Here is a 25,919-nt window from a genome sequence, read left to right as displayed (position 1 = left end):
CCTGGTCAAATAAACCACTCTACAGCTTAATATGGAGTGAGCTTGGACACAAACATCATTAATATAATAATAAATGCCCAAGTAAATTAATACAGCTCTTTATTGACAGTAATTTTTAAAATGAAACCATTTTACATACAAAAATATTTACAATCTTTAAAACATAGAAAGAACTGCATGCCTATTCTATCCTACAATCAAGCACACATGAGCAAGACAAAACTGAAACCCTCTTTGCAAAACCAGTATGAGCTCACAACAGCAGATTGTTAACTGTTCTAGCAATATTTTTGTATGGCACTAGTTAGTAAGTATAAAAATTGCAGTTTTCTAGAGCGTATCCTCTGTATACACCTTTACACAGAATTCGTAAGTACTCTTCCTAAATACACACTGGACTCATTACAAAACAAGTCAAAAACAGAACTTACCAAGTCTTGCTAGGTAGGTAGATGCAATTAGGCACTTGCCCAGGGACTCTTCTCGCTTATATGGTATGGACCAGTGATCTGTTAAGACTCTGCTCTCCAGTTCGTACAAATTGGTTGTAGGAAACTCAATACCTTCTCCAGAGCAGTTCCCATTTTCATCATTTTTCTGTGAATGAAAAGAGATACAAATGAAGGAGGCATTTTTAGCCGCTGCTAGTGATTACTTAGCTTATCAACTCCTTTAAGACAAAATTAGCATGTACAACTCCCACTGATTTCAAATGGAGTTGCAAGTATGTTTGAGGGCAGAATTTGACGTTTCAATTGAATACCCATTGAAACAGGGACTGTACTTTCCTCTATACATGTGTGTATTTACATGTCTTATTTCCAGGCTTGCCAACTAATGATTTAAACTTAAGTCTTGTGATATTAATATTCCTGGAGTCTTGTGACAGAAGAATCTTAGCTGAATAAAAAACTGCCCTGGTCGTGAAGGAAAGCTGGAAAACATGAACCCTAAAGGTTCAAAAACTAGAAGACAAATTAAAAATAAGCTCGGTTTCTTTCTAAGCTTTAAGCTTTTAAGCCACTCTCAATTTTGGGGGGCCTGCCTCATGATTCTTGAACACCTGGGGTTAGCAATACTGTATTTAAATAATATCTAACAAATACCCCTAGTATTTTTATAATTTGATTTCTAATAATTAAATACCAAATATTCTGTATTCTTAAACACTATCACAGAACATATTACATACTAAAGGTAATAAATGTCTCATGCTTACAATGCGAAGTACCCTATTCACTTCAGAATTCTGCAATTTCATCTCAGTTATTCTCTACTAAACATTCACTGTGAAACATCTGACTAGGCAAGATATTGTATCATTTGAGGTAATTCAGCTGCATGACACGATCATTCCCTCATTTTAAGAAACAAGACAGACTAAAATATTTCTAATATGCTGTACATAAAGTAGTGATTTATCAAAAAACCCAAATCTCAATCACAACTCTGCCCTTTTTACAGTCAAAATGAGTCATTAAAAAAAGCAGTGCTGTATTTTCCCATCCCCCTCCCACACAGGACAAGCAGCAATCTGCTCAGATCAACGTTACCCATTTCCTTGTAATTGCCACTGAATTGCAATTATTCCTGCACACAGAGAGCACACACAAAATTAGCCCAACATTCTTTGTGAAGTGCCACGTGAGGTAAAGCAGTGATGCCAGATAAAATAAGGGCCTGGGAAACAAGCTACCATTTTTTCTGTTTCTAATGCTGATCACCCAGTGAGGGGTGGGGTAGTGGGATTCACAAAGAGGAATTTTCCCTCTGACACGAAAACAGGAGGCAGAACTTTAACAGGAGAAAGGACAGAATTTGGCTCAGGTCCTGCACCAGTTGGAAATAAGTGAAAACAAAAATACAGTAACAGCAACAGGACTGCACTCAGGAGAAAAGCCATGTGATACTCCTGGGGGAATTCTGTGCCACTGCACATGCAGAGAATTCATGTCTCCCCACAGATTTCTTTGCTTCCCCACAGAAAATGATACGGAAGTAAAGGGAAGCCATGTAGGGGGTGGGGGACCAGGGGATGCCCACGGGCTTAGTTTGGAGGGGCACTGCCCTCCCAAACAAAGGCTAGGCGTGGGGGGCATTCAGGGTCACATGCTACTGCCCCTCCCATTTCTTGGAGCACAGGGCTGCCCAGCTGAAGGAGGGTGCCGCTCGGACGCTGCCTCATGGGTCCTCCCTTTCTGTGTGCTAGAAGCCATCCTGTCTTCTGTACAGGAATGAGTGCCTGCAGTGGGGCAGGGCAAGGGGGGCAGGGGAAGGTGAATAGGATAGGGGAAGAGGCAGTAGGGAAGGAAGTGGGGTGGGATAGGGCAGGGATGTGGGAGTGAGGGCAGGAGACGGTGGGAAGGAGGATGAGAAGTGGATAGGGGAAGCGGGAGCCCAGCACGTGGCATCCCTTCGGTGGCAGAAGCTGGGGCTCCCCTAATAAGCAGGCACTTTGAACCCCATCAAACAAGCCCCCCCCCCCCCGCACCTGAACCACCTCAATGAGCCCCCCCACAGTCCCAGCACCCAGACCCCCACAGATATAAACCCCCACCAAGCCCCATCATGACACACCCAGACCCTTCCTGCCTAGTCCCAACCACCCTCACCTGGACCCCCCTGCACCCAGAAAGCCCCAAATGAGTCCCAGTGCATCCAGATCCCCCCAATGAGCTGCCCGCACCCAGATTACCCCACAAAAAGCCCTCTTGTCCCACACCGGGCTCTCCCCACATGAAATCCCTCTACACTTGGATTCTGCTGGGCTGAGCCTGCCTGCCCACAACTGGTGTGCCTGACACAGAAGGGCAGGGCCCCAGGGTGTTTCTGGGGCAGGCCCAGCCCTTGTACTTTGTCAGGGGTGGGTGCAGTTTCACCGCTGAGTCCCTTTCCCAGGGCAAGGGCTGCAGGGTGCTCCCCACTGCAATGCTGGAGCCTCCATATTTGTTTATTAATTAATAAAATTTGCAGAATTTTAAAATATTGTGTGCAGAATTTTTATTTTTGGGGGCCAGAATTCCCTTAGGAGTAATGTGGGGAGGACGGACAAGGACAAAACATATTCAAGTGTAAAAAAAAAAAAACCCAAAAAACCCCCCACACCAGTGTCAGGGAAGTGAAATGAACAAAAGAAAGAAAATCAAAAGAAAACAGAATCCATGAGAAAGTGGTAAAGAATTCAGTCTGTTTGAGCAAATAATGGAGCTCCTAGTTCTCACTGCATCCCCTATACGGAGGTTTTGTCCAGTTTATTTTAAAAAATTCTACCCTAACTATAACAGTGATTCAAGAGCAGTAAGTTTAGAAATAAACTCAGACTGTATATAACTGACCCATGGCATTCACTATTACAGGTGTTACTGGGATACAGTTGCTGAAGTAAAACAGAACAAGGCTGGATATCATGACCATTAATATTTGCAGCTGCACAGCCCAAAAGAGTAATTAAGTCCAAAGCTTCAGGGCATAAGCTTGTCAGCAGACAGGAAGCAGTTTCCCCCACATCCAACTTTGTGAAAAACACTATGTAGTTGGCAAGCAACTATAGGATTTTGTATTTCGTTTGAAGCATCAGGTGTTGGCCACTGCTGTTGAAACAGCCTGATCTGATGTGGTAAATACATTCCTATGTAATTTATGTCTGAAATTAGTTTGTTTTTTTTTTTGGGGGGGGGGGGGGAAGGAGGATTAGTAAGCTTTCTAGGTAAGAGGAGTTTGAAAGTCCAAGCGTATGTACGGAGCTGGAAGGTGTAATTTTCAGTTCAAGCAGACATACCCATGCTAGCTCTAATAGAACTAGTGTGCTTAAAACAGAAATGTAGCTGCAGTGGCACAACTGGTGGGATGGGTTAATCGCCCTGAACACAATCCCATTTGAGATCTTAAGAATGTACTCAGGGAAGCTAGCCCATCCCACGGCAGCTACACTCCTTTTTTAGTGTGCTAGTTCATCAGATGCAGCATGAATAGGTCTACTCAGGCCAGAGATTATACCTTGTAGCTCATACCCAGAGTAGACATACCCTTAATGAATTTATTATGCTGAAAGATATTGGAGACAAAACTGACAACACAAGTGCTCTAAAACAGTAGTTCTAAACTAGGGGTACATGTACTCCTAGGGGTACACAGAGGAGTTCCGGGGGTCATCAACTTATCTAGATATCGGTCTAGTTTTACAACAAGCTACAGACACTCCCTGGGTTACGCAAGACCCGATTTACACAAATTCACACTTATGGAAAAAGTTCCATAAGCTAGAAATAGGAGGGTTTTGGGGTTGGTTTCTTTTTTGGCGTAACGTTCGGGTATACGTTTGACTTATGCAAAATTAGAGTTATGCAAGGCTTTCTGGAACTGAACAATTGCGTAAGTCAGGGAGCGTCTGTACATAAAAAGCACCAGCGAAGTCAGTACAAACTAAAATTCCATACGGACAACAACCTGTTTATACCTCTCTCTATACTATACCAGGGTCGCCTAACTGTGGCTCATGAGCTGCATGCGGTTCTTTTACAGTTAAAGTGTGGCTCACGGAGCCCCCGACGCCTCCCCCCACTCTCTGCCTACCAGAAGCTCGGGCTTCTTCCCCATGGCAGGGTGGTGGGTCTAGGACCTTCTGTGCGAGACAACTGGTGCCTACTGATAGTGGGGGGCACAATTTAAAGCCCCCCCCAACAGCTTAAGTCACACACACCCAGGCATGCCCCCCCAGCTTCCCCCAGCAGCTCCTCCCTGCAACTTCCAGGTGTTAGCTCCGTGTGGAGAGGCGCTGCTTTAGCTCCACAGGGAGAGGCAGCAGTAAAAGCAGAAGCTCTCCCTGCAGCTCCCAGCTGTTTGCCACTGTCTCTCCCCATGGCCATAGCTCCCAGCTTGCTGGCTCCAGCAGCTGCCTGGCAGGGAGGGGGCCTGGCAGCATCATGTGACCGAGCAGAGCCAGCAAATCCTGGTAAAAATCCGGAGGGGGCGGGGGAGATATGACCCCACGCGCCTCCCCCCATGCATCACCTCTGGCAGTGGGGAGGGGAGGGGGAGGGGATTCGGGACTGCAGGTGCTCTCGAACTTCTCAAGATTGTCATGCACAGCTCAGAGGGTCAGTAGGTTTGGCCATCCCTGTACTATACACTGAAATGTAAGTACAATATTTATATTCCAATTGATTTATTTTATAATTATATGATACAATAATGGCACTGAAGAACAGGGAGGGAAAACCAGTAACTGACAGAACAGTGATGAAAGCAGTCTGCAAAGATTTCTACACCAAACTGTTCGCCTCTCAGATAAATGTCCCAGTACCAACACTTCAACAAACCAATGAGCACGTATTCCCAGTCCTTGTCAGCAAAGTTTGACATGCAGTTCACCAAATGAAGGAAGGAAAAGCCCCAGATAAAGATGGACTGACAACTGAAATTATAAGAGCTGGAAGCCAAGACCTCTGGGAAACCCTTGCTCAGAGGTTTAGCCATTACTTGGACATGCAGAAGATACCATCTAGCTGGAAGGAGTCCAACACCATTCTGCTGTACAGGAAGGGCGATCATGAAGATCTAAAGAACTATCGTCCAATATACCTACTCTCACATGTCTACAAGCTGTTCACCAAAGTAACAACAAACAGACTCTCACAGAGTCTGGATGAGCAGCAGCCCAGAGAGCAGCAGGCTTTCAAAAGAATTTCAGCACAACGGACCATATTTTCACTATAAAACAGCGATTGAACAAGCTCAAGGGAATACAAATTCCCTTTATGTACTGCCTTCGTCGACTATGAAAAGCGTTTGACAGCGATCAATGCAGCGTTGACAGCTCTTGCAGAGCAGGGCATCGACACAAACTACATCAAACCATTAAAGGAAGCAAATTCTGACTGCACTACAAATATAACTTTATTTGATATTCCCCTTCGCATCCCAGTTAAGGAAGGTGTGAAATAAGGAGACACCATTTCACAGAAACTCTTAACAGCCTGCCTCAAAATGGTAACGAGGCAGATGATTTAAAGGGGTGGAATCAACATCAATGGAGAGCACTTAAACCATCTCAGATTCATGGACGATATTGTGTGATCGCAGAAAATACTACCAAACTATAGAAAATGCTGCGAGAACTCAACACAAAAAGCAGCCAAGTCGGACTGAAAATTAACAGTTCCAAAACAAAATTTATGTGGTCTGATACCTTGCCAAAAGCCCAAATAAAAATCACAGGAGAACAAGTAGAAGTTGAGCAATATGTCTATTTTGGCCAAGAAATTAACATGTGCCACGATCAGGAAGGTGAGCTCTCGTGAAGAAAGCAAGCAGAAAAACCAACAAGGCAACATGCGCCAGCCTCTTCAGCTCAACAGTACTGCCAGCAATGTTGTATGGCAGCAAAACATGGGAGCTGACGAAGACAGAGTAACAGCAACTGACTGTCACGGAGAGGGCGATGGAAAGAAGAATTCTGGGAATTTCCAACAGCGACTGAGTCCCCAGTGAAGCGATCAGACAGCAGAGTGGAGTGCAGGATGTTGTTGTTGAGAGCATGCATAGTAAAATGCGATGGGCCGGGCATATAGCGAGGCTCACTGACTATCGATGGACTGCAGCTGTCGCCGAGTGGTACCCCTGGGAACCGAAATGCCCACTTGCCCGACCTCCAAAGAGATGGAAGATTTTATCGTGAAAATACATGGCCGCACATGAAAAAGGAAGGCCAGGATATGAGAAGAATGGAAGGCATGTTGTGATTGGCACAATCTGTATGAGGGCTGAAGGACTGATCGATCAAGGTGATATGGTAAAAATGAGAAAGTAAGCAATTTTTCCAGTAACAGTGTGCTGTGTCACTTTTGTATTTTTATATCTGATTTTGTAAGCAAGTAGTTTTTAAGTAAGGTAAAACTTGGGGTATGCAAGATAAATCAGACTCCTGCAAGGGGTACAGTAGTCTGGAAAGGTTGAGAGTCTAAACACTCTAAAACATACAATGTAAGTAGTACAGCTGAACCTTCACACCAGTTTAAGACTTGGCCTCTTCAAACACTGCTAACAGGGTGCTACCACAGCCACCTATCCACCAGGAAATGGACTGAAACCACAACTCATTTCATGTAGACCAGAAAAAAAGATTGTACATTTATTAAAATGAGTCATCTTTTTCTAGTACAAGATAGGATAATTATTAGTCCAGTAAAAAAGAAAAATAACTCAAAGAGGTGTCAGTGGCACATCAGTGCAGAACCTAGGTCATCGATCTGACTCCTATCCAGGCTTGTATTGACTGAAAATGACCTTTTAGTGACTGGTTTACGTGAAGTGAGTTGTGGACTCAGTCCATTTCTTAGTGGATAAGCATCAGTGTTTTTTAAAAAAATAAATCCACTGCTGGCATCAGTTTGCATCTTGTTGGCAGTTTCAGGAGAGGCTAACGGTGTCTACACTACAGCAACATAGCTACACTACAGCAGCAGAACTGCAGACGCTTGCTACGGCGATGAAAGGGGTTTTTCCGTCGCCGTAGTAAATCCACTCTCCCAAGAGGTGGTAGCTGGGTCCATGGAAAAAGTCTTCTGTCGATCTAGAAGTGTCTATATTGGGACTTAGGTCAGCTGACCTATGTCACTCAGGGGTGTGAAAAATTCAGCCATTTAGCTAGGTCGACCGAAGTTTCAGGTGTAGACCAGTCCTTATTCTTAAATTGGCATGGATACTCAACTGCTACTACCCACGCTGAACATGTTAAAGGACTTCAGCTGTCCATTGTGTGTGTCACTATTATCTTTCAGCAGTACTGACCTTTTATGCTTCCTTCCCCACAGAGATTAAAAACCATACAACAGAAGGTGATCACTTAAGTCAGTACCACTGAGGAAATGAGAGAGGAGATGTTAAATACAAATTCCCCCAACAATCTGTGTATTTCTGAGGGGGTCAGCCACATACCTTCACTAACAGTATAGTGAAAGGAATGCCATTTACACGAGGAAATGGTGATGTTGGGTGGTTAGAAAGTTGACTTAATAAATTAAGCCATCATTTTGGGAAAGGGAAAGCATCCCTTGTCATATTCCTTTGATTGGAGAAAATATAGCTGAGTTTTTCTTCTGCTAAAACCCTGCCCCAAAAAGATATCAAACAACTAAATAGTAATTATATAGTGTTCAAGACACAAAAGCAGCTTTACAAGTGATGTCAAGCCTATGTCGTCGGCCTTTAGCAAACACAGAAATGGCTTACAAGGCAAAGTCAGCTTCTACCTCATAATAGTAAAATTTCAGACCCTTCATTTCTGGAATATTATTGCCTTTTTCAAGTAGTTTATACTACCAAGGACTCAATTTTGTATCTTACAACACACCTGAAATGGGTAGTAACTCCCTAGAAATGCATGGCTGCTTCTTGTTAATATCATCCTTGGATACTAATTCAAATGGTTTATTATTCAACTTTTAAAAAAAAGCATTAGTGTAGTGCTCTTGAAAATTAGGGTTTAATAGCAGATGTGAGAGCCAGATATCCTGCAGAAATGCACTATGCACGCATGTTTCAGTATTACACTATTTACTGAGACCCAACTGTAGATTTAATTGACTTTGGCAAAATTCTCTAGTTATGATTTATAATCAGACAGCCACCTTCCTCAACTCCCTCTCAGAATTTAAAAGTATTAAATATTTTTGGTATTAAATGGATAATTTAACACTTATCCAATACTTATCCAATACTAAGATTAATTTAAGATTTCATTTGTTAATTTAATTCTGATTTAACAGTCAAAGCATTTTATTCTTAGTGTAATTTAGTATTATTAATAGCAACTTAACTCTGGTGATGTTTTCTTAATTTTAGTTTTACTTTAAGACTTTTAATGAAGTTCCTAAAATAGAAACAGATATGGAATCATATTTCTTTCAATAAGCAATGGGGGACCAGAACCTTTGAGGACCTGGGATGAATACTAGCGGTCAACCTAAAAGTCTCACTAGTCCCCGCTAATAAATCTGTGGTTTTTACAATATGAAGGGAACGTCTCACGGCCAAGAAAACAGATCTAAGTGCCTCAATTTGTTGTTTCAGAGACTTCCCCAGTGATTTCAATCTGTGCCTATATGTAAACGCAACTCACATTTTAAGATCAGTAAGTAACACATTTGGAATACGTCCTAGTGCTTAAGAAGCACAGGATGAGGAGCCAAGACATATGGAACCTGTTTCCAGCTCTTCCATAGGCATGGCTCAGTGACAATGGCTAAGTCACAGCTTCCTGATGCTTCAGTTTCCTCAGCTATAAAATAGCAATAATGGTACTTCCCTACCTCAGTGTGTTGAGGCACGATTCATGAGTATTTGCAAAATGCTTCAAGACGCTGAGATGAAAGGCAGTGTAAAAGCACTACATCAGATACTCATAAAAACAGGGAGCATTTATCTCTGCTCCCTGATCTGTAATGTTTGATGTCTGTCAACCTAGGAGACAGAAATGAATCCTGAAATCGACACATGACAGTTCCAGTTCCTCTTCTAGTTAGCTATCCAGAGGAATTTTCATATTTAAGACAGCACGTATGTTCTGCAGTCTGTCTGGGGACCTCAATTTTTAAAAAAAATTTACAAATCCACCTTTTGGTCTCTGAGTCTAGGATCTATTATGGCAGATGCTGAAAGCTGAATTTTTTTTTTTTAAAATCAACCACCCAGAGTCACTTTTTTGCATGTTACACAGTAATTTCAACCAAATATCTCAAAACACTGTCTACCTTATAAAGTGAGATGTAATGTTTGTCTTCTATTCGTTTTATAAACTGGTGGACATCAGCACAGTGGTTAAGTGATTTCCTCAAAGTCCTACAAGTGGAAGATCTGGGAACAGAACCAAAGATTTTCGACTCCCAACATTACCCTAAATTCATCTAATACATACTGCTCACTGCAAACTTGGCATCCATTTCTAATCTTCAGAGAATCAAAACTAAACTTTGCAGAACTTCATTAGTGCAAGTTAGTGACAGAGACCCATTGTGATTTACAAGAATTTTACCAGTTAGTAAGTATAGTACATGCCAAAATGTACTATAAATATAGTGTTCATTTATTTTGAGAGTGCAATCTAGCTTAAATTGTTGATAATACTTCATAATATTTAGATAAGTGTTCTGCATATATATGGTTAGAATAATTAAGTTTTAGCAAGACAAGAAGCCACTACAGCACTTTGCTATTACATCTTTGTAAAAGGAGGGAGACTGCTTCATGTGTGAAAATTATGAAGTTTTAGCTGATTAGCAAAGTCAGGAAGGTTATACTTTATTGCTGTTCTGCTATCAAAGTGATACCAAAAAAGTCCTAGACTGCTTAAGCATTTGGATGATTTACCTAAATTTCTACAGAAAGTCAACTCCTTTAGCTCAAATTTGTGCTATTACACACAAATGTAAGTGTAGCTTGCAACATAGGTATGGGAAGCAATTAACATTTAGTAGCACTTGTATATGAGGATTGCTTTTCAGTTCACAAGAGAAGTCTTAGGGCTAGCTCCATCTAGCTGAAGCTAACTGGGATCCTTTTTACAGGTGAATTTAAATATGCTCCCATCAAGCCTCTAAGTCAGTGTACACACACAGAGCAAGATATAGGCTCTGAGGCTACTTCAGACCAGTGATGAGCTGCCAAAAGCTGAAGAACCAGTTCCTTCAGTCGCTCTGGGTCTTCGGCGGCACTTCGGTAGCAGGTCCTTCAGTCGCTCTGGGTCGTGCCGCCAAAGACCCGGAGCGACTGAAGGGCCCGCTGCTGAAGTGCCGCCGAAGACCCGGAGCACCGCTGGGTGAGTAAAAATTAAAAAAGGGATTCTCAGGGGAGCCTCCCCAGCTGAGAGCTCAGGCAGGCCGGACAGGACGGTCCCGCGGGCCGGATGTGGCCCATGGGCAGGAGTTTGCCCACCCCTTTAACAACCACTTCTAAACCGGCTTCAAAATTTAACAACTGGTCCTTGCGAACCGGCTCCAGCTCACCACTGCTTCAGACTGTTACCAAGGGTCTATCAGTGGGCTTAATCTTCTTTCAGAGTAGCAGCCGAGTTAGTCTGTATTCGCAAAAAGAACAGGAGTACTTGTGGCACATTAGAGACTACAAGTACTCCTGTTCTTTTTAATCTTCTTTGTTACAATCCCTAATAACTATTAAAAATTAGGCCCAATAAAGTCATCTTCTTCGATTTCCTATTTTTCATTCAAAACTGCAAGCTACATAAACAAAGCCAGTGTATTGTATAAGACTGGATACAGGAATGCTATACACACTTCCAAAAGGAAATCCTCTTAGCCCAAAGCCAGTCTAGAAATTAAACTTATTTAATTAAAATTTTATAAGAGTACTGGTGGGAACTGCAATTCCTGGTTTCCAGGGTAATGGTGTGACGTTACCATTCAGTGTTCCCCAGCCCAACTGACTAGATGTTCAGAGTCCAGCACAGTGCACAAATATTAGTAGGGCTATAGCTGAAAAAAAGACCATGGGATCCTAAGCCTATGTTTTGCACATATTTGATTTCCTGGGAGATGTGTGGCTTAAGGAAGGGCAATATTGATCCCTTTAGTATAGTGGTTCTCAACCTGCAGCCCAATCCGCATACAGCTGCAGCGCCTGTGACATCCTCAGGGCCATACAGGTAGTACGTGTGGATACGGCCCAAACAACACAGAGAGCTGCATATGCAGCCCACAATGGTAAACAGGTTGAGAACCATTGCTTTAGCGTAACCATCGTGTGTCCTGGAAACCATGAGAGATCAGGAGGTACAATGGCACCTATTGCAAACATTGTTTGGCCTCATTTTTAAAGTTAGGTAACTAGCATTAGTCTAGGAAAGGGGAAAATAAAGCCATTACAAGGAATGCCATTGATACTGTAAGCTTCTTCTGTGGCTGTGTATATGTCATGTACATGTAAAAACATATCTGAAGGTGAAAATGTTTTAAATACTATGACAAGAAATATTTTAAACAGAATTGTGTACAGGTATATTCCACATTCATAGATGCAATTCTATAGACTAATCATTGCGCCGATCCTGAGGAGTAAATAATTATAAAACATTTTGGAGTGATCACACACAAACATACTGCTTGCCAGAACTCCAAAAAACAATCTTTAGTAGGAATTAAATATTGTGCCTTAATGAATGACAGATTTCCAGAATTTAAAAAAAAAAACAAAAAACACATCATCAGTAGTGTTATTTGCTTCTGCCAGGACACTAGGTATTGACATTACAGTGCTGCAAGATCACTAGAGATATAAAAATGTTTGCCCAGTGACAAAATAAGTCAGTAGGGAAAGATTTTCAGGATTCTAAACGAGGTATTAAATTAGGGTGATCACAATAAATTAGTAAGGAAAACAAAACTGACATTTCTCTTAAATCTCAGTATGTAGCACTAGCCATTAGGCCATCTTGCTTATGAAAATCAGCAAGTGCCTAATCCTGCTTGCCATGAAGAGAATAATAATATATCACGTCAGTTCTAAGCCTCCATACATGGAGCTTAACTCAGATATTTAGTCCTACTTACTCCCACCTACTAATGTAGGAGTGTAAAAGGAGTCTAATGACGAAACTTACACAGCAAGGAGCTATGATAAATGTAAATTTAAGTAGGGGGTGGCTTTCTTTAACTCATCTTCTTACACGCTTCTATTAGCTGCTCTTTTTCCCCCCACAACACTCCTTTCCTCTACCCCTACAGCCTGCGAACTACACCATGCTAGGCTCCCTAAACTCCACAGGCCACATACAGAGACAATGAGCAAGGAGGTGTAAACTTCACATTAGTGAAGCATGTGCAAGTAGAAAGGGAGTCTGCATCAGTGTAAATAAGGCAAGTGGAAGAGCTGAAGAAGCAAGGTAAATTCAGACTACCCCAGACTCCTCTGCATTTGGCTCAGAGTGTGGCAGAAACTTACATATTGAAAACTATTCCTATTGCAAATTTAACATACCCAAGTGCTTCTGAAAATAAGGGTTACAAATAAATAAGCACTTCCCTTACCCTCCCAGCCCTCTTCTTACAAAGAGCTACTGTTTGCTAATCCAAAAGCATTCCTAATGATCTGCTGGAATTAACTTCTAACACTGGCAATTTGTTTTTATCCTCATTTTCCTTCAGTATTTCACTTCCTTATTAAACATCTGCCACAGAATAGTGCTTTAGACTGGGAAGATGACCAGAAAATGCAGCTAGAGAATGTTATATCAAAGAGACTTCCTGCCCAGCTGAGAAGTCAACCTCTCATCTGCATGGACTACAAACATCACCTCTATAACATGTGTCCTGAGTCAATCTAGTAATTTAAAAGCATTAATTTTTATGTGACAACTACTTCAATACACTGCAGATTACATGCCAATTGATTTGCAAGTCCTCTGAATACAAAGCTAGAATTTAGCATTAGCAACTCAGTCTAATTCTCATCCAGTACTACCCTCTTCAAGTAGTTTCTTGGTATCTGTCTCTACTCTTGGCCCATCAAGATTTGTAAACAGTGAAAGATATGTCAAGTTACTTAAAAAAAAAGTGCTGAAAAATTTAAATAGGCAAAACCAAGAAACATACTCTAGCTTACTAAGTATCTTTAGAAATGCAAGTGCAGAGAACTGGAAGCGTGTTAAAATTCTACTGCCATGTGGCTATCAAGTGGCAGCTAGACAGGAATTTAATGACAGCATCCACCACAAAGCTTTATTTGATTACTTAATTATTTTACAAGGCCAATTCTTATGTAAAACACATTGTAAAAACTTCCAGAATTACATGCAAAGATCTTCATGTTGTATAATTCAAAATCACTATGTGCAATAAACAGGACTGTCTGAAATTTACAGCAAGATCATGGGGTTAAATTTAACACACTTGTTTAGTTAAAGACTAAGATTTATCACACATGACAAAAGAATTATTCTTTGCAAACATATAGCTCCCTCTATGCAATGATGTCAAAGCACTTTAAAAGCCTTAACGTTCACAGTACACTTATGTGGTGGACAAGTATCGTTATTCTCATTTTACAGAGGGAATCCAAAAGCACAGAGAACTATATTCAAAGCCACACGGTAAATCTGTGGCAGAGCCAGGAACAGAATCCACACTTCCTGAGTCACATTACCGTTAAACACAAAAACTACTCTCTCGCCTCATTATTGCAACACAGTTTTGAGATGCGTACAGTATAGCTAGTGAAAAATTGCTGCTGTCACATTGTTCACAAAGGTTACTGGCCCATTTTCCTTACAAAGCCTCTTTTCTATGAGGTAGAACGTGGGAAGAATGTTGGCAGAATGATGGAATTCTACCTAGAACATAAAACTACCTTTGAAAACAATCTTTGATGAGTCTATAGTACAACGGTATCCTCGTGCAATACGGTATAAAGCGGAACCAAAACTCATACATCACAAATTGACGAAGAGAGGACGTATTTAAAGTGAGTCAGGGACAGCTAGAAGGCATACAATCTATTAGTCACACTTTAACAAGAAGATCACAGTAATGATGGTTAAAAACCATTTAACAGAGTAAGAGAATATCCAAAGAGACACTACAACCATTATAACATGCATGGTTGCTCCTCCATTCCGGGAGTTTAATATCAGTCATGGTTTCTTACTGGATCACACAGAATTTGTGGACTCTCTGGTCATGCTTCCAGCATTCTCCTGGCTTGCCTACCAAAACCCTTGCTGCTCCTCGCTACAGAATCCCTGCATCTGGTCTCTGCACACTGGTGGGTCTGCTCCATTTTGAGCCTTTCCCTCCCAGGCAAGACATCACTATAAAACAAAATTTTACTACACATTTCACTTTGCAATGTTAGTAGGAATAAAAGGAAGCTGGTTGAGTAGGATCCTGCACATTCAACAAAAGCCAATCAAGCTGAAAAAGATATTGCACTTCTGCTTTTAAGTATGACAGGATTTTTCACTGGAGAGGCTTTATCATAATATACTCAATACTGGGCCATAAGGGGAGAAGAATTTTTCCTATATGGCTCAGTAAATGCTCAAATTTAAGGAAGTCTGTATGGCAAGCAGACTTCTTGAGTTTTCTTGCTTTCTTCCTTTCCTTCTACAGAAGTCAATCTCCTGACAGAGAATTACACATTTTGCTCACTTTCTCTTCAGAGAGTGGTATCAGAAAGTATGTAGATTTGCTGCTAAAAAATTGACATTCATCTTCATCATTCATTCACAACCCTGTTTCAAGCATGTACAACAGCTTCTATTATGATCAGCAAGAGATATATGAAAAGAGTAAACACTTCATACTTCTTGTGAAAACAGCTTAATTTAAAATCCATGTTTAAAGAATGTGGTGTGCAGATTTCTATATTTTTTCCAAATCAATTTGTCTGCCGGTTGGAGTAAATCTAATATGCATTCAATTTATGTTATGCTAACAGGGCCTAATCAAGACTTGTATAAGCAGGTATAACTTAGCTGGTCCAAGGTGTTTTGCCTTATACAGGGAGGACCTTTTGGGGCAACCGAAACCCTACTGTGATACTTAATTATGTTTTAGAAGAGTAGCAAAAATAATCAAACTTTTTTTTTGGGGGGGGGGGGGAGGCACTTCTTTGAATTTTGACATTCAATTTTTATTTTTCTTGGTGAGATGCGTATGAAGATGCAAACAAGATTAACTGTAATCGATAGGCCTCACCTATTTGCAATGACATTTAGTTAAAAGTTAGTTCACTCTAAGTAAATAAACTAGCTTGCTGTATAGTTCAAGTTTCAGTCTACATACAAAGAGGAATTTATAATTTTCCCCTTTTTCTCAACCATGACATACAAAATATATTCAGTGCGTCAGGATGGCTCAGTGTTAGCAGCCTTACTTCTGGGCTAGTGCAGTGGTTCTCAACCTTTCCAGACTACTATACCTCTTTCAGAGTCTGATTTGTCTTGCATACCTCAAGTTTCACCTCACTTAAAAACTACTTGCTTACAAAAATCAGACATAAAAATATAAAAGTGTCACAGCACACTATTACGGAAAATTTGCTGTCTCATTTTTACCCTACAATTATAAAATAAATCAATTTGAATATAAATATTGTACTTACATTTCAGCGTGATATTTCAAGCTGTTTTTCACTTGTGAGCCTTGTTTGAAGATTGATCTGCACGCAGCAGGGCTGAAGCATGTAACTTAGCTTCATGGGGCCCTGGGCAATTGCCCTGCTTGCCACTCCCTAATGCCAGCCCTGCGCTTGCAACCCTCTAACCCAACCCATGACCTCCCTAGGGGTGCAACCCCTAGGTTGAGAAACACTGATCTAAATTAGTTGAGTAACCCCTGGAAGACCTCTTTGTACCCCCAAGGATATGCGTACTCCTGGTTGAGAACCACTGGGCTAGTAGATGAAAACTTTCAGAGTAACAGCCGTGTTAGTCTGTATTCGCAAAAAGAAAAGGAGTACTTGTGGCACCTTAGAGACTAACCAATTTATTTGAGCATGAGCTTTCGTGAGCTACAGCTCACTTCATCGGATGCACAGTATGCATCCGATGAAGTGAGCTGTAGCTCACGAAAGCTCATGCTCAAATAAATTGGTTAGTCTCTAAGGTGCCACAAGTACTCCTTTTCTTTTTAGATGAAAACTGTATGCCTCACACCATGATCAGGGATCCCCTCCCAGGCTGACACTGCAGTACTTGGGGGGAAGAAAAGGGGCAGCTGATCTGGTATCCTTCATGTTATCTTAAAGTGACATGCTTCCAGCATTCAACACGTATCCAGTGTCATGTCATCTTCAAAAGGAAAAAAGGTGAACGAACCTCTGTTCTGGCCAACATTCTCCCTCACTCAACGTAACAGATTCTAACATCCAAGTTTCTGCGTACATTAGCGACTGCATAATGGTCACATTTGCCTTCACAGTCACCACTACATAAAGCACTCAATCATTTATAAATCTATTTACACCTGCAGTATGAATGATACAGAGGTAACAGAACTCCAACTGAAAATGTGGAATACAAACCCATTCTGTAACCTATATTATGCCTGAAGCTCTTCCATTTTGTATTACAAAAAATGGTAACTTTTTTAAGGCAAACACACTAATACAATGTAATTCACCAGACCACCACAGTTCTGTCTAGAGAAAAACATCCTGTAGTAAAAAATAAATTGCATCCACAGGTTCATGAACTGTATTGAAACATACCATCTAGATAAAAAAGCATAACATCCCTGCACTGTGTGCCACTTGTTAAGTGATAATCTAGAAATAGATTTAACAGAGAGGCAATTACTCTACCGTGCATACTTTCTGGCAAGTCTTAAAATGCTAACATGAAGTTCAACAGAAACAGCAGAAATATGCTAGTGTATGCTGAATGCTATTACTATAATTTGTTTTCATTGACTTTTAAACAGCATTATATGCCAGAAGTAAATGCTGAACAGAAAACGTGCTGTCTTTTCATATCTCATACATTTCAGAACTTTATATTTGCTATCCCATCTCAAGGGTTGGCCATGCTCAAGAATTGCAAGGCCTGCTCAGTACTCCCCAAGCTGGAGGATCCCATTTTGCAGTCCCCCTGAAGTCAGTACTGAGCAAGGGCCTCAGCTCTGCCCTGCTCAGCACTCGAGACAAGTGTCAGTCAGTGGAGAAGATAAGAGGGGGGAGAAAGAGAGCAGCAGACCCCTAATTCAGGTCAAAACTAACAACCAGATTCAGAGATAGAAGGTACACACCTTTATCCTGATGAAACTGATCAAACTTTGTACTACTGGCTCTTGGTGTGCAATGACACTGGTTCAGGACTACAGCAAGAATCAGACACTGGAGCACATAGTTTCAGTTTCCCAGCCATCACTGCTAATTAGACTGGTAGCTGAAAAATGCAGTAACACCTCAGGTATGTGAACTGTTCAGATACTAGGGAGTGAGCACCAAGGAAATTCCTATCTAAAAAACCTGAAAAACTAATATGAATTCCAGATTCTTTTTAATTGCAAAGTTAGGAAATGAAACTAACACATAAAACTGCAGATCAGCAAGTGCATCTAGTATGGGTGAAGCACACAGCATGTTACTATTCTGTCATACTGCAGGGTTTAAGTTATATAATGAGCTCCCAGCCCTCTAAATTTTCCTCTCAATAACCAGAGTAAGAGAGTTACCACCGCCACCATATTCTCTCTTTAAGATCAGTTTCTGATTTCACAGGAGAATTTTTATTCTGATCCATTTAGAGGATGGTAACAATATAACAGTCACAATCCTCCCTACTATCATCAAAGGATGAGAAAGTTCCTTCGCTCTTCTCCCCACATAACAAATGTTTAAGACCCTTGCTCACTGAAACTCACCCATTCACCACGAAGCTTAAACCAAGAGATGTTATTAATTACATCACTTTTATTAATGTACTACAGAGTATTCCTGATCAAGATATTACCTTCCTGATTAAATTCTTCCTTTCCTGTATTTTCTTGGGATTTTATCTGAACACTCCAACTTTTAGATTCTCATCCTTTGGCTTTGTCTAGTTTTAGACTGCATATCCTTAACGTGCAATGTAAATACAAATTAACAAGTATATTATATATGCAATTACAGTGCACATCATCACTGACTTTATTATTAAATGTACGTAGCATATATTTACAAGCAGTTTTGGCATTTTAATCATTGAATCAAAGTTTATAATTTGTAATTCAAGAGAATAAACCTTAAAATCAGAAAAATAAGAAACATGCCATACTAAAACAGGATTTGAAATAAAAAAGGATTTGAATTTCTAAAGAGGACTTATTAAGTTATTACCATAAGTTCCAAAGAGAAGAGATCCCACAACCCCAGAGCCACCAAGACACAGACACAATCTCCTCTTGCAAGCCTCAGGCTCAAAAGCCCCAGTCCCATGGGGCCTCAAAGAACAGGACAGTATAAGGGGAATTAAGAGCGCAGAAATGTCTCCAAAATGTCAAATGTGTTTTGGGTTTTTTTTAAGCCTTAAATTTAATGGACTCCATGCCCACACAGGCAGATAATGCAGCAAGCAAACAGGCTCCCCGTTATATATCTCCAAGATGGATGGAGTTGATGATGGTTGAACAGACTTTTTTGGTAGCTAGGGTAGGGAATTCTGCAATAATATAACCCACCATAATGGCATGCATCATAATCAGCAAGTGAATTATAGGACTATTCTAAATTCCATCACCTTGCTTATTTATCAAAAATTGTCAATACAAGTGCTTAACATGCAACTCTAGTAATCACAACAAACATAATATATAGGCATTTCTAGGAATATCCAAATGCTGTGGAAATATTTTTCTCTGGAAAGTTTCATGGATTCTCAAGAGAACACCTTATTTAAAACCTCATTAAAATTATCCCAGAAACAACTCAGCTGAAGCACAAAGGGGGCATCTAAAACTACTATTAGGAAACAAGAAAAAGCATCAACATATATTTGGCCAAAATTTTAATTTTGTAAAGACAAGCTTTTATAAAACATAACCAGTCCTGCTCAACCTGAACACTGCAACATTAAGAACATTAAGAACTTAATTTTCATTGTCAAAGATGAGAAAAACAAATTAAAATGTAAACTGGATTTTAAAATGTATTAGTTTTTAATAATGTAAGCTAGCATTAGTAAGAGAAAGAGCATCTTATGTTGCAAATAAACATTTCTCAGTGGTCTGTCTCTTTAACCAATTGTATATCTTGAAGCTCTGCTTCAGAAGGTGTCTTTTATAGTAGTCTCCTAATATGAGTATATATAGGAATGCTCCAGGTTACAATTTAAAAAAAATGAACACAAAATACAATAGCTGGTCACAGCTCATACCTTAAAGAGGAAAAATTGGAATAAGTAAAGAACCGTAACAATGCAATACAAAAACATCTAATTTTGTTCCCTAAACTATTCCTGTGAGTAAGACTTTTACATTACAAAAAATTAGGCTCTCAATCTTGTAATCAGATCTGTCAGTGTGGAAGAACCCTTGCATCTGTGTGGATCCTATTGCTGAAATTGTACTCCCAAATGCTCCTAAACCCTCTGCAATTTGTCATATTTTCCGTATTTTGTTTCTGTTTCCCTAGTTTCTGTAACACTACCACTAAAAGGGAAATATTTTACTATGAAAGAGAAACAGTGAAGTTCACTATACACAAAGCATCAAATACACAAGCAAAGGAATTTCCCCCCTCTATTCTATCAGAGGTAGTATCATAATCTTAGATATCATTTGTAACAAGAATAGGTTAAAAAAAGACAAATGTAATGTTTAAATGGCCCGTGTCCCTTTAAATATCATATTGAAAAAAGCATCTTATCTCATGTGTAACTACACACGTTTATTTGAAATTAAAGACATTAAATATCCCTTCTTTGGTCATAAACTGCTTACTGACAAGAGATCACACATATTGGGATCACGATACCCGTCCCCCACCAGCCTCTCCAAGGCAGACACTAAAAACCAGTTTGTGGTTTACCCATTGTAACTTTGTTGATTCAAACAATATATGGTTCTGATCTTGCAGACACCTCCACATGAGTAACTTTATGCATGTAAGATAATTCATCAAAGCACATCTACTGAAGATTTAACGCATTGAGTTCAACAGGGCTATTCACGTTCCTAAGATATGCCTAAGTAAAGTGATGCAGTGAAAGTAGGGGTACAGCTTGTGTGTGTATATATATACACACACACACACACGCATATAATAGCAACATTAAAAAATAGAGATAAGCACCAGCCACCCCCCTATATTCAACAATCTAGACATTTATTGCCTCATTTCTTAAAGGCATCATGGGAAAGGTGAGTTTTGAATTCAGATTTGAGGGAAGAAAGGGTAATGGCTTTACACGTAAGGTCAGAGAAGGCATCCACACGAGAAGCAGCACAGGAGGCATGAAGAGGTTTGCATGAGAAGCTGGCATAAGGGTTGACGACATAAGGCTGGCATAACTGACAGAGGAGAGATGAGAGAAGAGACAAAAGCAGACCAGTAGGAAGAGGCAAAGTTGTGAAGGGGCAGTATTCTTCAGTACCTTTATCAAAAAGCTATTCTGAAATACAGATAAGTTTAAATTATAATGTTTGAAAAATCAATATTTTAAAGCATTTTTATTCCAGTTCACCATCTTTTAAGTTGTCATTTATTCTTATTTCCATTACTTCTATCTGTATTAACCTAGCATCCAGTAACAAACCCAACTCTATTTTGATTTGTGCAACATAAACCAAGGTAATCACACTGTAATTTTTCTTTTTTCTTTCTTTTAACCAAATAAAATAATAATAATAAAAGAACATTACAGTGTAGAGCCACCTGGCTGATGCAATGAGGCAAAGAAAAAAAAATAAGCCTGGCAAAGCCAGATAATGCGGTGTTCCTAAAATGCTTAGAGCGAATGGCAAGCACTTCACTTTCCAGAAACTAAAATAAATAAATACGGCATATTCTCTCCACAACCACCAAAGAGGAGAAAAACGCTTTTAGTGGGGCGGTGGCAGCGATACCTTGAATTAATTGAGCTGATGATGGCTGAAACTGGCTACCACATGCCACGGGTAGAGCTGCTCCATTTTGGGGGCAACCTACAACAGGATCCATATTGTGGGAGAAGCTAAAGCTACCATCAGACTCTGCTCTGCCAGCACATCAGGGAGCAGCACTCACCCGTGCACCCACTGAGTTTTGGAACCGCCCCAACGCAGCACTGGAAACCTACCAGCTCCCCGATGCCTTTGGCCCAGTAGCCTAGTCATCCAGGTTGGGTGGAGTTAGCGACCGGCACCCTTACACCAAGATGCCGGGGCCCCGGCCAGGTATTTTGGGCACCGGGGCTGGGAGGTGGCCGAGCTGCCCGCAACGCTGCCGGGCGAGCGGTGGGAGCTGAGCAAAGCGGACGGGCTCTGCTCACAGGGTCGCTATCCCACCCTCCCGGGCCGGGCCCCTGCGGGGGATCGGCCCGTTAACCCGGGGATGAGGCGACACCGGCCGGTCCGTTAGGCGCAGCCCGGCACCGGCTGACAGCGCTCAGCTCGCCCGGGAGCCAAGGCAGCGGTGAGGGCCCCGTCCCAGGCAGCCCCCCGCGCCTCACCTCGGTCTCCACCACCTCATGGTAAGCGGGAGGTGGGTCGAACCCGCCGCCGCCGCCGCTCCCCCCGCCGCCGTCTCCGTCCCCTCCGCGGGAGCCCTGTCCGCCCGCCGGCGAGCCGTGCCCGCCCTGCCCCGGCTGGCCCTGCCCGCTGTCCATGGGCTCGTAGCCGCCGTAGTGCAGGCCGGGCCGCTCGTTGGTGAGCAGCGCCACGGCCTCGTTGATGTCGTTCTTGGCCAGGCGCAGGGCCCTGCGGATGGCGGCCGCGTCCGAGAAGCCCATGCACAGCAGCGTGGTCATGTGCTGCTCCTCCTCGCTCTCCATGGCCGGGCCGGGGGGGGGGGGGGATCGGGGCCGGGAGCCGGGCTCAGGCGCTGCCCGCTCTGCGCGCCGCCATGTTGACGGCCGCCTTCCCCCTCCGCCTCAGGACCGCGAGCCCCGCACCCACCCGGAAGCGGCCGGGAAAGCCCTGGTGGGGAACGCGCCTGGGGCCCTGGTCACGTGACAAGGGAGGGGCGTGGCTTCTTGGGCATGAATGGAGGCGAGGCAGGGGCGGGGTATGAGGGAGGAGGAGGTTGCCATGGGAACCTGAAAAGGCTGCTGCGGGGGCAGGGAGAGGGGACAGGAGGGAGGGGCTCTCAGGGGGTGGATGCCGCCTCCTGGGGAGCCTGAGGGGGCGAAGGGTCTCAGGGCAGGGGGGTGCCAGGGGAGGCTGAGGGAGTGGGATGGAGGCTCCCAGGAGTGGAGGAGGAGGAGGAGGAGGAGGAGGGTAATGGAGGGGAGCTGCCAGGGATCTGATGGAGGAGGTTGCAAGGCAAGGAGAGAAGAAGGGGGCTGCTAGGGGGAGACAGAAAGCGAGGTGGACGAGAGTTTTCCAGACTAATGCCACCCTGTCCTTTGGAGGGCGGGCAGCGAGGACTGGGAAAGAGCCTCCCAAACCTGCCTCTGCCTGCTTTGCTTATTTGTGCCCATCTCTGCCGTGCCCATAAACCCTGTACTTGCACAGGCTGGCAGAACTGGTGGCATAAATGAGGACTTGACAGAGGTAAATGTGAGGTACGTGTGCAAATGGTCAGGCAGGCTCAAGGAGCACAGGCGCAGACGTGGTGGATTCTGCAGATGTAGAGGCAAACCCTGTGGGTGCAATTTAGGAGGAAATTGGAAAAGCTGATCCTAAAATCAGGAACACTACAAGTAAGAAAGAGGCATTGGTTATAATGCTGTAATGAGCTGAGTACTGTGTATGTATCCTCTACTGACTATAATTAGAATTGCTCAACTGTATGTCATAGGCTCTGTACTGCTAGCCATTAATGAAGAGTCTCCTTTAACTCAAGAAGTAGGACCTGTGCTTTTGGAGTGGGAGGATCGTCTACGTCTTCACTATCTTTATGAAATTCGAAGTGGCCATGGTATGGCATGCAGTGACACTGATGTCCCAGATGACCTTGGATTTGTTACAGTACTTATCTATGAAGATCAAGATTTTGAGAGACACAGTTTTTAGGTGAAACAAGGGACAACTTGACATCATAATGTTGACTCATTTTGTATTTCAGTATGTCACTAGCCATCACACTCCTCATGTCAACAAACCAATGGGCAGAAAAAGTCACGCAATATAGACTTTCTAATTCCTCTCACTCTTTTAATGGAACTACGTACAAATCAATTGTGTGGAAGTTGTGAGATGTTTTGGAATTCACCTTCCAGAACAAGGTAGGGCATTTTCATTCACACTGACTCCAGTCATGAGGTACTAGAGTTCATTGAGCTTCCGAGGCTCAAATATGGCAGGCTCCAGAAAAATTCCAGCATTTCTGGTTGATCCATTTAATATGTTGAATGTTGACTCTTCAGTCAATGATATTACCTACAGTAGTGCTTACATTTCACTTTTTCATTTTTGAAGCACTTTACAACCATTAATTAGTCCTCAACACACTGTGAGTAGGTCAGACTTATCTCCATTTTACAGATGGGAAAATTGAGGCACACAGAGTTTAAGTGACTTGCCTAAGGCTATACAGAGGAAGCCCAGCACTCAGCTCAGCAGACTACATCTGTAATTTTGCATGCCTTATTGGCTTGCAGGCAGAAGTAGTAGGGAAGCAGAATGCCGTGGACTCAGTTGTAGTGATAGATGCTCTATTATAGTCAAGCAGTGCTGAAACTAGCTAGCTGTAATTTTATATTGGGCAAACTGATGACATTTTGGCCAAGTGTGGAGATAGCACTGAGTGATAACAGTGCAGTGTCACTTTAGAAACCAGGAGTGCCAGTCCCAAAGGTGCCTTTTACCATCTCACCAGACAGGGTTCATTGGAGACTGCCCTCAGGCAAAGACCACGTTTTACAGCTCAGTGGAGGTGCTGGGGAGGATGTCAAATAATCCTCCAGGAAGGTTGTGGGTCCCAAGTTGCACACATTTTTCCTGTGATATCACTAGAAGGAATTTATGCCCCAGATGGAGGAGGTTAGCTGAGCAAACGCGCCCAAATGGAGCATTGCAAAGAGAATGTGGTGCCTAGAGACCCAGAAGGGCATTGGAGGGTGCAAGGAAGCACAACAATACATTTATTATCAAAGGTTCAAGATACAAGAGACAATGAAAAAGGATAAAGGGAACAAAAGGGTCAAATAAAACATGTATATTTATAACATGATTTCTAGAGACTAAACCTAACAGGCGAACTTTCTGTCTAAAGAAGTTTATCTCATCCAAATGTTCTTTGCAGCATTTCCCACGATGGCAGGTTGTGATCCTGTTTTCGTGAATGTAATTGTATTACCCAGTTATGTGCTCAGTGCAGGATAAAGGGTTGTCTTCCTTGCTTTCTCCTTATTTTCCCCAAAGTTCATTGTCTGAACTTCAGAATTTGGATGACCCCTACCCTCATAGCATATTCTCTGGTGTGCTGCCTCCCTGTTGAGTTCACAACCCTCCCATTGACTTCATATGTAAGTGAGTCTCCATTGTGTTAACTTATATGCTTAACTTACATGCCAGCGAGACGGGTGATAAACATCATTTTTATGACAGAAAACCTGTCTGTCAATTCTGCCTTGATACAGACTTTAGGAACATATTCTCAATATACACACATAATTCCTTATATAGTTACTGTACTCACATTTCACAACAATATTAATGACCAACATGTCGTTGGCTTTCATTTAAGACCTCACGTGATATTCTTCGGTGAACGAGAATGTACATATCAGGCTATTCTTGTAATCCCATTGCCAGTTGGCACTGAGGGGTTCTTAAGGTCACAGGATGCTTATAGCAGGGGTGGGGAACCTTTTTTCTATCATGGGCCATTGGCCTACAGAAAAAATCAATAGCGGGCCACACAGCCCCGTGGGGTAGGGGAGGGGGGCATCGAGGCTCGGGGCTTCCCGCCCATGGCGGGGCAAGCCAGTGCTCACAGCTCCAGCCCTGTGGGGCGCCTAGGCTCGGGGCTTGCCACGGGCCGAGTGAAATTAAGCAACAGGTCAGATCCGGCCTGCAGGCCATAGGTTTTCCACCCCTAATTTAGAGCATCAAAATGGGTACTTTGGTCACCAGGAATGTGGGTATGTATTCAGTGATTGATTTAAATGTGTTCCTATTTAATATAGTGCGAATTTACCAGCTATATGGATTGTGTTATTTCTACAGAAGTTAACCAGTTCCTACAGAATCAATGGTATGCAAATACCTAAGAACCCCCAAGAATGTTACTTACTCACAAAAGAGTATTTTGCAGTATCCATTAATGTTTTGGTAGGTGCCAGAAGT

At 42.2% G+C, this 25,919-nt stretch overlaps 1 protein-coding gene across 2 annotated transcripts in view; it reads right to left on the bottom strand.

Moving 5' to 3' along the window:
* Positions 1-22,459, bottom strand: part of USP24 (ubiquitin specific peptidase 24) — a 109,122-nt gene extending 86,663 nt beyond the window's left edge. The window contains exons 1-2 of one of the 2 annotated variants that reach the window (XM_074961674.1): positions 22,139-22,459; positions 432-597 (exon numbers count right to left, since the gene is read on the bottom strand). In XM_074961674.1, the coding sequence (XP_074817775.1) occupies positions 432-597; positions 22,139-22,459 (487 nt within the window). The remainder of the gene's footprint in view (positions 1-431; positions 598-22,138) is intronic. The other variant, XM_074961675.1, reaches the window with a different exon arrangement.
* Positions 22,460-25,919: the final 3,460 nt, after the last annotated feature.

Source organism: Natator depressus, chromosome 8, assembly GCF_965152275.1.
Source record: "Natator depressus isolate rNatDep1 chromosome 8, rNatDep2.hap1, whole genome shotgun sequence".
NCBI lineage: Eukaryota > Metazoa > Chordata > Testudines > Cheloniidae > Natator > Natator depressus.
Note: the sequence above shows the minus strand (reverse complement) of the source record. Positions and strands in the feature narration are given on the sequence as shown.